Source organism: Numenius arquata, chromosome 7 (assembly GCF_964106895.1).
Source record: "Numenius arquata chromosome 7, bNumArq3.hap1.1, whole genome shotgun sequence".
Taxonomy (NCBI): domain Eukaryota; kingdom Metazoa; phylum Chordata; class Aves; order Charadriiformes; family Scolopacidae; genus Numenius; species Numenius arquata.
In genome coordinates, this window is record NC_133582.1 from 51,111,965 (window position 1) to 51,126,168 (window position 14,204).

General features: G+C 44.3%; 1 protein-coding gene across 1 annotated transcript in view; it reads left to right on the forward strand.

Annotated features, from left to right (window-relative positions):
• The first annotated feature begins 3,372 nt into the window (after window positions 1–3,372).
• Window positions 3,373–14,204, forward strand: part of ANKRD28 (ankyrin repeat domain 28) — a 124,139-nt gene continuing 113,307 nt past the window's right edge. The window contains exon 1 of the mRNA XM_074150922.1: window positions 3,373–3,461. Coding sequence (XP_074007023.1) covers window positions 3,435–3,461 — 27 coding nt within the window. The 5' untranslated portion in view covers window positions 3,373–3,434. The remainder of the gene's footprint in view (window positions 3,462–14,204) is intronic.

Here is a 14,204-nt window from a genome sequence, read left to right on the forward strand (position 1 = left end):
TAAGCGTGTTTCAGATGAGTTCACAAAACATCTCCAGTGTGAGGTTTCCGTGGTCTCTTCAATTCGATCCCATTATGTATTTCAGCGCAGCACATATGGTCCTATCTTTAAAACACTGGGTAGAGTTACACACGGTGGGGTAAGTTACAGCGTGAAGATTTAACATTAACATTAATGGGAGCCGTGCAGTTAAAGCCTATCGCACTCTGCCGAAAGCGTGCCCTGGGGAGAGCTGCGTTGCTAATAATTTACAAACCGTCCCCTTTAAAAGGGTGTTCTGGAAATTTCTAACTTCTGCGGATGTATATTCTGCACATTATCAGAAATGTCCTGGCTTCCAGTATGTTTGTATGTCGATACTCACAGGCTCCTCTGAAACATTCTGTTAATATTCCCAAGGGACACCTGCACAGTTACTCGTAACACAGCATTTAAAAATAACATAGGGGAAGTTACCCCGAAATATATGGTAATAAATGAACAAGAAGTGCTCATTTCCTTACCGCACTGCTACATTTAACTTTTGAGGCTTCACTTTGATTATTTCTATTGCTCTGCAGTCATATACTGTATTTTGTGGGACACCGGCAGAACAGATAATACTGTTGGTGATATTATCATATTTTTATTCCAGTTGTAATAACCATTTGGACTGTTTTACACAGAATAAGACAATAATTTATATTGTGACTTGAGGCAAAGTATCCATATGCAGCTGGTCGGTATCAGGGAAAGGGCACTCAGAAAATCCCCCACTTCTGCATTATCCACCTTGGTGTAGGTAGAGCCATCTCAACAACCACTCCTGCTTAAACTGAAACAGACGGGTATCTCCAGGATCAGTGTTTGAACTTCCATGTTTTACCACTTAAAACTTTTTCATACTATATTATCTAATGACTCACAGAAAAAAAGCAATGATCTGGGCTCAGAGTTCAGCCGGTTGATGACATATTTAAATGCATATGACAAAACCAGCAGGCCTGTTCCCTGGCTGTAGCCTGACTCTATTTGAGGAAGGAGCCGGGGAACTAATAAAATAAAGATGCACCTTCCCCTACTGAAACAGTGCCCGGCTCCAAGCTGCAAGAGGTGCGAGTGATTCCAGGTGTGAAAATTTTACTTACGACGACTTGTCTACATATAGAAATTACTCTAAATAGTGGTTGAGCTGAAAGTTGATGTTTTTCTCCATAAACTGATAAGCTTCACAGGAGGAAGCAGAACTTTATCAGCTCCCAGACATACTTTTCACTTTGAAAAGGAGCAGTCTAATTTGGGGACAGACAAAGGCAACATTTCCTGATGTCATTTTCTCCTTCACTGACTGCATTGATAAAATTATCTCTAATTTCCACAACCATCAGTCTCTTTACCACGTTGTTATCCCAGTCCTCAACCATTTTGCATAGTGTGAAAATCTACCTGTTTCGTATTTGCGTACAATACGCTTTTATTCACAAACCAGCGAAAAAAGTAGGTAGAAGGCACAAGTAATACAATATGGGGCTAAATTAACTAAAGCATTTACTTACTATAATCAGCATTTCTGGACATATCTAGATGTCAACAAAATTGATTTTAAAAGTGTGACAATGTTGAGGTTTTTTTCCTTTGCCTGGTAAAATAAGATTGCAATCATAATTGGTTAAAAGAAAATAACATAAACAAGCGTACCCCACCAGGCCACTCGTATTCAAAGATAACGAAAGATCTGCCTCAGCTGGCACCTATAGAAAACCCTTCTGTTCTTCCCATGTTGCCAGTCATCAAGAGAATATGTTCATGTGCCGGGATCCTGCTGGAATCAACAAGCACATGAGCGGGGGCAAAACCACACAATCGAGTGTTCACACAGAATACATTTAGTTGCTTTATTAAACTTTCTTCTTAAGGTAATACTAAAGTCTAAGTAGATTTAACTACACGTGGAGCGTTAAGCAGAAGTCGCAGTCTATTCTGAAGCTACAGGAAAGTCAAGAAACTTGAAACATTCGTAAAAGCGTTGTCTGTAGCGGTATGCAATTCCAAAAAATGCAGTCTCTTCAGTTATTTTTTTTTTTGGGGGGGTGGGGGAAATCAAATTCCAGGAGGAAATAACCCTTCCAAATCATAGTTATCATGCCGGGCTGGCTGACCACAGTGTTATTTCATGGGAGAGCAACACTTCATCTAATTTCAGTGTTCTGTATGCTGCTTTTTGTTCCTTTCACAAGATGTTTTTAAAGTCCTATCGATGAAGATGTCCTTTGTGTTTGATGGACAGAGGCCTACCACCAAGCTTGTAAATATATGAGAATTATGCATGTGACATCTCTACCAACCCTCTGCCAAAAAAAGATGAACACTTAATACAGTGAAGCAGCCTCTTTTCAGAATTGACTATTTTTTGTACTCCCATTTGTATATGGCTGCTCCATCTCACCATTCGATAACACATCAAAGTGTGCCTTTGTGCCTGTGTTTGGCCTGGTCACACCACCCAGCACGGGGCCAGTTCTACCCCTGCTCCTCCTTCCTCCCGCACCGACACAGACTCGAAACCAGGCTTTGCCACGGGCACTCCTGTGCGACCCCACACCTACACCCACACCCGCCTCGGGCCTGGATGACCCCTGGGGTGTAGCACGTCCCCCTCCCCATTAGCAGAGATGCAAGCAGGCGGTGCAACTCTTTGACTCATTTCTGACATAAAACGGTGGGAGGGGGGTGACGCCTTCTCCCCTCAGCGGCGAAGGGGCTCACGCCAGCTCTGGGGCGCTGGGTGACCGCATCCCGCAGGGCCGCGGGCAGGTGCCAGATCCTTCCGCGGCAGGCCCGGGGCTGAGTGCCGCCTGTGGCCGGGGGCTGCCAGAGGACCCTGCCTCGGGCGAGCCCCGACCCCGGCTGTGCCGATAAACCCCGTCCCGGGGCTTGTTCACACCGGGTCGCTGAGGCCGACCCTGGTGAAACCACGGCCATTCCCCACTTCCACTCACCCCCCCAGGCCGGGCCCACCTCACGTTATCTCCCCCTGCCAGCCCGCCTCGCCCGCCCCACCAATCAGCGCCGCCCTTACTCCGCCCCGCCTCCCGCCGGCCAATCAGCACCGCCCTTGGTGGTGCGGGCCGGGGCCGCGGCCGGCGGCGCGGGCGGGCGCCTTTGATGCCGGCGGGCGGTTAATTCAGGAAGCTCCTCAGGAGCGCGAGGAGAGCGGTGGGGCGGGTCCGAGGGGCGGGCCCGGGGGGTGGGCGGGGCCAGGAGAAAGCCCCGCCCCTGGCGGGCCCGCCGCGCGCCGCCGCCCGCGAATTCGGCGCGAGGTCCCGGCGCGGGGTGGCGCCGGCGGCGGCGGCGGGCGAGGAGAGGGGGCGTGGCCGCCGCGCGGGCGGGGCGGTGAGCGGAGCCGAGTCGCTGGTGGCCGGAGGCGGCCGGTCGGTCGGTGCGGCGGCCTCGCCATGGTGTTCCTCAAACTCCGCGAGCAGGTGGGTGCGCAGCGGCGGCTGCTCTCGCCCGCCTCTCCCCTCCCCTCTCTTCTCTTCCATTCCCCTCCCGGTGCCGCCGGGCGCGGCGGTTGCGCGCCCTTCCCCGCCCCCTCCCCGCCGCGGTGTGTGACAGGCGGCGGGCAGGGGGAGGCAGCATGGCCGCTGCCGGGGCCGGGGCTGGGTGGCGCCCGCCCGGCGGCGGGAGGCGCCATGTGCTCCCGGTGCCGGCGCGCCGGTGGCCCCGCTGGGCGGGCTGGGGCCGCCGCCCCGCGCAGGTATCGGGCCTAACAGGTGGTGGCGGGAGGGACGGAGGGCGCCCGGCCCGCGCGGGGCTGCCCCGGCCGTGCCCCCCGCCCCGGGGAGGAGCGACGCGGGGGGGTGTGTGTGTGTGTGTGTGTTTGTGGGCTCCTCCGCTCCCGCGTCGGGGGAAGGGAAAGGTCTCTAGGCAGCGGAGGGTCCGCCCGCCCGCTGCGAGGGGACGGGACCGGCGGGGCTGGGGAGGCGCGGCGGCGGGCGGCGAGCCCGGCAGCGGGAGCCGGCCCCTCTCCTCCCCGCCCGCACCACGACCCGGGCACTGCCGCCGCCGGTCGCCGTTTCACGTGCCCGAGCGTTGCCCGCTCGCCCCGCCGCGCACCACCTCGCCCTTTCGGGCCTTTGAAAAAAAAACAAAAACAAAACCAAAACAAAAAACCAAAAACAAACCCGAGAAACCCCTTTTGTTCGGCCGCTGCATCTTTCTGCTCCGTGGTCCTGGCGTACCTTCCCGCTGGGAAGCAGGAGGTTTTTTCGTGCCTTCAGTGGGTTGTTGCGTTCAGCACATCACACCCTTCTTTGTTCGCCAGGCTCTCCGGCTTCCATCCCGGCTTGTGAAAAAATACTTGTCTTCCCTGCTCTGTCCTTTTTTTTTTTTTTTTTTTTTTTTTTTTATCTGGTGTCTCCCCTGTCCTACCTATTGTCTCCTGTGCGGTGGCAGGATACAAAGGTGGGAGGGTCTGCGCTGCCAGTTTGCTGCCTGTAAAAATGATGCTTCCTAGAAAATGTGCTTTTTTCCTCGTGTTTTCATGTGTGTTAGACCAAATTCTCTTTAAAAAAAACCCTCATGTATCCTGCTGTTGGTCTCCTTAACGCTCTTCCTTAAGATAACTGACTGTAATGCTTAGAGACCCCTCCCCAGCTCCCCCCTAAAAAAAAAAAGCCCCACAGAAAAAAAACCCCAACACCTAGAAACTTGGCAATGGGTAGGGAGCTGGTATCCTGTGTCTGTTTATTATGCTGATCAGTATCAGCTCGTCGTTACCTTTCATCAGTCTGCGTATACCTCTGTCTTTTTACGCTTAGGTTGCAAGGTCCCTTGGGATTTTGTATCTTAAAAATGTTTAGCAATATGGGACTGGGATCTTTATGTCCCGCTGGATTATGCGTAAACTTAGTGAAGTCTCGTATGTTGTTGGTTTTTTTAGAGCCCCATCTATGAGTGAGGAATGATTGTGAGCAGGAAGTCCACTTAGTGTCTTTGGTTTCTTTTTAGGCTTCGTTGCAGTTCTTCTATGGGAGGCTCTGCACAGAAATGAACACTTGTTCATCTCTTCTATTAAATAAGCCCTTCTGTTAAAACCAAGAAATACAACTCTTGTGCTCCTTCTGTTTCACAGTCACTGGGGGAACAACTAGCAAAACCGCATCATCAATACGTTAACATGAAAGTACTGTATTTCAGAACTTTTCCTTCTGGGAAGGATCCTGCTATTGACTGATGCTGAGGTGAAACACTGAATTGTGTGGGACCACTGGTCTGACAGAGTGATGCATGTGAGGCTTTCAGCTTCCATCGTAATGCAAGTTTTAATCCAGAAGCATGAGGTAGATTTTTTTTTTTTTTAGAGGCTTTTGTGGATGTGTAAAGGTGCACTGATACACTGGCAATTGCAGTATTCTTTCACTTAAAAAGGGGGGGTGGTAGGGGCAGGGGAGGGAGGGAGGGGAGTGCTGGTTTAGAAGAGGCTTTTGTAGAGGGAGTGAATTTTAGCAGCAGTTGTATTTCTGCCTGGTGTCAGTTGCTTGATAAATTGGTTATTACAAACTAAGTTCTCTTAAAATTGCTTTCTTGAAGAATGCCACGAATCATGAGGAATCATATTAACGTGAAATATCTCAGTTTTGCTAATTACAGAGAATTCCTGCAGGTCAGTGTTCTTGTGCAGTGTGCTGCAAGAGGGCTTGACTTCAGGACTCGATGCTGCGCTATAACACCACCTGCTCATTATAAAAACCAGCCTGTGGTACTATATGAAATTAGAGGTGTTCAGTATTTAATGAAACATGCTTCGTGTTTGGCTGAACTGTGTATTTCTCTTCATACCGATGCATTCATTTAGAATAAAGTAAACTGTCGTGTGCGTTTGTAGTCCCTATAGTGAGTCTGTCTGTCTTCAGTGGTGGCTGTGTTTCATGGGGGAGCGCAGAGGCTGCTCTGTTGCTTGTACTCTTCAGCTACTATGAAGGAGGAAAGTGATTTGCTGATTTCCTTCTACAACAGTCAGATTAATAACTTTCTGGAACAACAATTCTACTAAATAAAGTATTTCTTTCATGTATTTCTCAAGATCGTTTTCCTTCCAAAGTCAACAGAAACCTGTTGATTTTGTGCTTTGATAATGTAGAAGGGCTCTGCATTACTTAATGTCAGAATTACGCTGGGGAGAGACAGACTTAGGGCATACGAGCAGCTTGCTATTTTCTTAGACTTGGTTTAGTTTAGTTTTGGCAGTTACTGTGTACTAGCATAAAAGCGACGCTTGAGAACTTACGGTGAAGTGAGGAATTCTGCTCTGAGGCTCGTAGTTGAGCTCAGAGGGTGAAATCCCAGTTCCACTTGCAGATGATTTAATTTACTTAGTGCACTGATAAACAAAACTTTGATCCTACAGATGCTTAATGTGTTTGTGAAGCTCAAATATTTGGTTGTCTCTGGAGGCTGGTTTGATGCGTTTAACTTTCAGAATAAAGGTTTTCTGTGCACTGAGAAGAGTAGGACTTTCCTTGGGTTCAGCAAGCAGCCAGCAGGTACATACTCTGCAAATTTGGGTTAACGCTGTTTGGGCTGTATTGCTTTGCAATCCTATGAGGTAGGAATATCTTTCAAAGTTTTGAAATAGTTCCGGGTGTACGTTGCACTTTCAGCGGTGACTTATGTTTACTTTGAAAGTATACTCGGTATCGGAAAAACCCCATAAGCCATATTTGCAAAAATTGCATTTGAAGCTAAATTGAGCTACGGTGAGCAAAGTTGATACCTGTAATGCTCAATAGCAAACTTTAAGTCCGGGATAGAAAGAGCAATCATTCAAGTGTCAAGTTAGAAGCTGTAGGTTGTTCTTGTTGCTCTTGGTTTGTTGTGCAGCGTTGGACGGACGTGTTTAAAAGCGGAGGAAGCAAATCTACAAATTCTGTCACTGAAGGTTAAGCCATTCAAGGGAGAGATGAAAAATATAGTAAGTGTACCTTATGATTAAGGTATTTGCTCTTCAGTTTGTTTGCTTTCATACTGTCTTTAGATTGGTGCTTGTATACCAGGTTCTTCTAGATTAACTACTAAAATGCCAGGTGAGAGGGAGGCTATAAAACTTTGTTTCTTCCTGAAACACTGTGGTACTCTCCTGTAAGAAAAGCATGGAAAGCAAAGTTTAGGTCAAGGTCTGTTTTAGCAGACTTTTTTGGGGGGGAAGAAAAAGGAGTAACCTGTGTGAGTCCCCATAATGGTGTGCCTTGGTCTGCTGTATAAAAGCCCTCTCAATTCTGCATAGCTAACTCTGAAAGGCAAAGCATCTTCTGTTTTTTTTGCTCTTCAGTGACAGTTTCCAGGTACATTAACTGTTCCCTGGAAAAGGTAAATTCTTGCTTTAAAGAGTTGTAAGTTAGTCCCTCTTACACGTAAGGAATGATTGACAGCCCAGTTTTTCTTGGGGGACAGGTGAAATTGTTAGTTTTCTGTTACAAGCCTTACTTGTGTGTGTGCCTACAGGTTGTCTTTTAGGCTGGCATGAGCCTGCTTTTCAGTCGAGTTTTGTTGAAATGCATGAAGCTCTGATCAAAACTGGATGAATTTTTTCTTTAATTTTGCGGCTATGTCACTACTTGTGGCAAAGCTCATTGGATGCACCATCATTATAGTTGGTAAAACTTTATTTTTTTCTTTCAGTACGTGATAGTTTTAATGATGTGTTTCCTGTTTCCTCTGAATCTTGAACATGTAATGGCTTGCAATGATGGGCATTTGAAGGAATTTGTATGGGATCTTTCTGTATGACTACCAGACTGTGCTTGAGGCAATGCATTTATTCCCAGGAGTCAGATGTGAGTGGAAAGGATCAGAGTATGAACAACTGCATGAGGATATTAGAGTGACCACTTATCTTGAAAGTCCTTGAACAGTGAGAGCACTGACTTCTTTATTGCCCATTTATATCTTTCTCTTAGCTAAGATGGATCTTGTTCAATTGGCAGTCAAACAAATGTTTGCAGTGTCATAGTGAACGCTCTGAATGTCTCTATGGTTGCTATTTTCATTACTGCCAGCGTTAGGCTTCATTCTTTTAGAATTCATGCCAAGAATAAATGTCCCAACTAGTTCCTTGTTACACTAAGAGGGGGAATGGTCTCCTGTGGTGATGAAAAGGAGCTGCTGCTGTTTGATGAGGGAAGGATATGGTGGGAATGGAATTACGTGGTATTGCTCTACAAATTCTGTTCAGACATAGACTAATGAGATACGTGTTTAATTTTTCTTTTTGGTAGAAGTTACTTTAAAGTTAATGTTCTCTTAAAAAAAACCCAAAAAACAAACAAACCCCCAAACAAAAAACCAAAACCCAAAACAAACCCAAAACTTTTGGGAGTCTTCCTGAAGTTGAGGACTATTGTTTGAGCTCTATTCTCCATCACGCATTCTTCCTAAAATTTGCATCTAATCTGTTTTAACTGTATAAAAGATAACTAAATTAGGAAGCTGTAATATTTATCGTACCTTAAGTCTTACTGTTAATTCTTGTGTTCCCAGGCTAAGAACTCACATGTAATGAAAAGATAAGTTTCTTTAATTGATGGAAAACTTTGAGTAACTTGAGCTCCATTTATCTTGTTATACAAAGTAATTACCAGCCTTTCCATTAGAACATGTTGAGAGAACCTGGTTCTACCGCGTGTTCGGTTTGGGGGATCAGATTCCCTCTTGATAACTCTTGATGACTTGTGAACAAGTAGTTCTTCTCAGTGAAGAAAATAAACTTTTTTTTTTTTTTTTTTAAAAAAAAAAAGGAAAAAAAAAAAAAAGGTGGGGGAGAAACAAAGCAAGCCTTGATTCCGCAGTCATATCCTCATGGCAGATCCTGTTAACTCACTGGCCTTCTGTGAGGGTATAAAGGTCTATTCATGTAGATAGCATCAAAGGTTTGTGACCATTACTTGGAAGCAAATATCAGGGGGAAGAATACCGAGGCAAATGTGCACTTGCCTCTGAAGAAGTGACTTCCTTAGCACCCACAAAAAAGTCAATTATTCCTGTAGAACGCTGGTTAGTAGTTGTTGAGACTCTGAACTAGCAATCTGCTGTCTCATGTGGATTGTTACGTTCCCAAATTTCTGTCCTTGTTTCCATTCACTGAAATGGGTTGTGGAATATGATGACTGAAATTAAATCTCTCTGGTATTAAACACTTCATATCCTCCGCTTCATCTGTTAGCAGCTAGTTTGTTTCTCAGTTGCTGTACCTTTTATTTTTCTGTAGTCAGCTGGGTCTTCCTGGGGTCAAACTAATATTTGATCATTTGCTTTCTTGCTCCAGCCAACTTTTTATTTTGTTCTTACCTCTATTCCTCTATTCCTATTTCTGGAAATTGAGTGGGAGACTCGTTGCCTTAGTTACAGTGACTAACCATTTCTAAGTTATTTATAATGTTTGTGTTTAAATAACCTGTATCATAATACGAATCACAAAACACTTCACATCAATACAAAAAAATAAACAAAGCAGTCCATGGCTAAGTGCTGGGAAGCATCCTTACAGTGCTGATTCTTGGGGGTTTTGTTTTCCTTTGTTGTTGGGGGTGGAGGACAAGTTCTAATCTGGCATTTGAAGATGAATGTGAAATAAGATATCTTGGTGTCATCCTTTGTGCAAATGAGGACAGACTTAATATTTAAGCTCTGAACTATCAGGGAATGTTATTCTTCCTCTCCTCCGTAATGACGCTAGCACTCTCGCCAAGGCGTGGGAATATGCCAGTTGAACCGTGTTAATTCAGTTGTGATTGCTCAGGTGTTGATGAATTATACAGCACTGACCCATTTCAGCACAAGAACTCGGGCTAGTGCAAGAGTGATGGGACTGAGTAGTTGGGAGAAGGCTTGTGGCCAGCTGGGTGGGTGCAGAGAGTTGAAGAGGAAGCACCAGCAGTGATATGCAAGTGAAAGACGAGCAAAATCTGTAGCATCCTTGTAGACTGAGGAATTACTTGTTAGCTGAAGCACCTAATGACTTCTTTTCTATAATAATGAGATGCTCTTTGCTGTGAATTGAATATAATCTTAGGTTTCCATTGGTTGTTTCCACACTAATATATGTATGTGAATTGACTGAGGAATACCATCTAAGTAGATTATTTACATGATTAACGCCTACCTGCTTAGGGCAGCCTGAACAGTTAAATTTATTTTTCTCACTAAATTACTGAAAATATATTTGAATTTGGGATGTGTAAAGCAAGGATCTGCCTATTCTAAATCTGGGGTTTTGGGTAAAACAAGAAAAAAAACAAACCACTTTGCTTAAGCTTATGTTGTTAAACTTCAGAACTATGTTTACAGGAGTAGGGGGGTAAAGCTTTTCTGCCCAAGAGTAGGAACGAATGGCTCTTATAGTAAACTGACTCATTTTAGGAGAACTTAGCGAATGTTCAGGTTTTGTATATAACTTTGCCTGTTTTCATGTATTAGTCTATTTCTGACTGGCTCCTAACTGTTGTGAAGCTATCCTAAATGTTTAATGTTTCCATACTTTCAAACAGTGAACTGTCACTTAATGACCTTCCTAATTCCAGCTGATGAGCTTTTGCTTTTAAGTTATTCCTGGTCATTCTGCAATCATGCAGCTGTACTTGATGTTCACTCTCACATCGTGCTGAAATCCTGTGCTTCACTCCCATCTGGAGCTGAGAAGGCTGGCATGGGTACATCTGAATTTATTTATTATTTTTTTTTTATTTTGGCAAAGTGAAGATGGAGTAGTACTTTAATGAAGACAGAGAAGGTGACAATCGCAGATTCTAGTCAGCATGACAAAATGAGAGTGAAATTGCAGTAGTTACAGCCTTTGGGCCAAAATGAGCCTTTTTAGAGCTTACTGAATTTCTAGCAATTGTGAAGAACTCAGTGTTTTACGTCAAGATTTTGTTGTTTGTCATCTACGTTTTGATAGAGGTACCAGTATAGATGGAGCTAACATTAAGTTACTCCTAACTTCTAGTTAACTCCTAACTCCTAGTTAACATTAAGAACCTCCCATTCAGGAACCTGGTCATCTCACAGAAGGCAGCACGAGACACCAAGGGTCTGCCTAGCTCATAGCTGAAGGACCTGCTTGAATCAGACAGCTGAACTGATTCAAAGGGGGGGACAAGACACACCAGCACTTTTGGGAAGTTCTGTGGGTATTTATATGCTAACAGAACTTGTTAACTAATGCATGATGTAGTCATTTAAACTCATCGCTGCATATTCAGTTTTGTGTAATGTTAGGGGTAATTGGTATTTTCTCCTTCCCAATCCCATCTTTAGGTCATCTGCAGCTTTTGTCCGTTGCTCGTGATAGAGGGCAGGCAGTCTATGCAAAGTCTTTCTTTTCATCCTGAGCACTTGATGTCTCTTTTCCTGCCTCAGGTCTCTTGTGTGGTGTCTGCTGCTTTTTTCTCTACCTCTGCTAACACTTCGTTCTCTCACCAGTGTCACCCCACAAATTATTTTTGGTAGGTTAAAATGAAGGAGAAGCACACATAAAATAAGCAGATGAAGAAAAACAGAATGCTAACATTGTTTTTCTGGTTACATTATTACTTGTTGTTTTGAATTAGAGAAACATCTCGAGTCATGGTACAAGGACACTTCAGAAATAGCGCGTTAATGGAATTCCCTACCCCTCGCCTCCGTTCCTTTGTAACTGCAGAGTTCTGTTCAGTTCTTGCTGTGTTTGCTAAAACATGAGGATCAATAGAAAGAGGTCTTATGCTTAATACTGTGTTGCTGCGCATTCTCTTCACCAAATTAGAACTGTGTGGTGGTACTGCCTGATAACTTTCATTTCCTTTGCTCCTGCCTCAGTTCCAGGAACAGTATTTTGTTTTGCAGCTCAGCTGCATCTCTTGGTTTCTTTTAATAGCGTTCTTTCATTCTGAGGGATAATTTTCAGTGTTAAGGAGGCCTTGTAGAAGAACACTTTCTCTTCTTACTTCTCTGTCACCTGCAAGGTTGCAAATGTCATTACTGTCCTGCATCATTCCTGATCCTATAACAACCGCCCACCTCATCGTTCATTTCTTCCGCTCCTACCCCATGAAGTTATGTTTTCTGTTTCTTTCATCCACAAGCACACAGCCATTTAAATATTGTTACCTAACCCTTAGATCACAGAATAAGAAGTCTATTAAAACAGAACTTTTCAAGTAAAGAATAAGTAAGATTTTTTGACTTGTCCATAGACATTTCTCTATTCTTTTACCCTAAGTTTAACAAATTTATAATTACTGCAATCAGGGGTATAAATAGTCAATTTAATCTACTCCAGAAGAAATGGAGCTCAAGAGAGGAGGTCTTCATAATGAGAGTAAAAGAAAGGTGAAAAAGGGATTTGTAAAGCACTAAAGTGAGAACAAGAAGGACAAAAATGGTTATCACAGATTGTCAGTATCAGTGATCAGTGAAGCTTTTCTTCTGATGAAGTTCAGAGCTTTGTAGTCAAGGAGCATCCAAAACCCAACAGGTACCCAGCTACCCTGTGGAGCTCTGCTTGCAATGACTTTTCTACCTGCTGCACCATTCTACAGCACAGGAAGGAGACTCTCCAGCATCTACAGTCTCGAACTAATGCTGTGAATTACGTAGGGAAGAGTGCTTTCGACTGTTTTTCTACACCCAGAGAAGCAAAAAACAACTTTAGGTCATGTATATAAAATTTGTCATCTTAGAAGGGCAAATATAGCTGCATGCAGCCACATCTTTTATATTTGAAAGGGCTTTGACTTTGTGCATTGTGAATTGGCTGCTTTGTTGTGTTAAGACTCACAACACTTAACAGGCCGTAAGTGCTTAAATAAAAAGTGCGATATTTTTCATAGTTCGCATTTGAACAGATTAGTTGTGAGATTTCCTCACCTGAAGGTTGATAAAATTTCTGCAGTGCTCTGATGTGTTAAAACTGCTTTAGTAATCATTAAAGTATTAAGCCTAGTGCATACATAATTAAAGGATAACTACTAGCATCCAAGTAGAAGTACCACAGTTTGTGACTCTGTGCCCACAAGTAGTAGAAGAATTTTGCTGAAAAATTGGCATGGCTATTAGAAAGCTGTTGATTATGTCTTTGGTTTTCAGCCTAAGCTTTATCTGGAAGGCTCTCTTTTGCTGTTGCGATGGCTGTCGAAAGTACCATAAGCATTTAGGGTATCGCACTGGCTTCCTGTCTCGACATCCAACCCCTTGCATGGGGGAGCAGTGAGATACGTTTCCTTCTATAAAGTTCTTCACTGGAACTTACATAAGCCAAAGAAATAGTATCTGTTTGAATGACAGGAGGAATAGCAATGCCAGCGGTGTCTGTGGAGACTGTCAGCAGAATTCAGCTCCCCTTCCCTGGAAGCTTGCCATACCAGTATTAGCAGTGCGGCTCCTCCATGCTGGTTGGATTTGTTGCGAAGTCGTTTTGGAACTGTTGTTCTGGAGTAAGTTCTTTAGAAAACTGGCTCTTTGCCTCCTGAATGACCACAGGCAGAAGTAAATCTTCTAAGCCTGAAGCTTGGTCTTGTGGCAGCAGAAGGCTGCAGTCAACTGAACCCAAGGACAGAATGAATGTGCCTGCAGAAAAGATCTCAGAAATACCTGCTGGAGTTCAGCGTTCTACACTGTGGGAGCCCTTACTGCCTCTTCTGAAATACATGTGTTAGACATGTTCACAAAAGCCCTCCCCCCTCCCTTTTTTTCTTTTTTTCTTTTTTTTTTTTTAATATATCATGACTACGGTGCCCACTAGTGCTTCCCTTATGTTGTCTGACACCGCTTATTTTTGGGAAAAGTAACTTGTAAAAGCGGGATGGGTAATTGAAGAAAAGAGGAGGAGTTGTTGGAATGATGTTATTTGACCTCAAGATTTCATGACCCGCTGCTTTTGCATGGAGGGCGGTGAGAGTGGCGTGGCTGTGAAGCAAGGCATCCTCACAGGATGCCTCCTCGGAATATTGCGTTCTGACTTTGCATAGTGCGTGCTGTGGCTGCAGAGGTGAGGTGGCAACTGCTTTGGTTGGTGTGGATTTGCACTGTCTTGTGGGGTTTTTTTCACTAGATAAGAAACAATGAAAATGACCTGTAACAAGCAAGGTTCAGAATAGGCAGAAACATTAGAATATGTTTATCTTGTTACTCTAGTCTTCTTTTAAGAGCTTAATTAACAGCCCAAACTGTGCTTGGAAATTATCTACCAC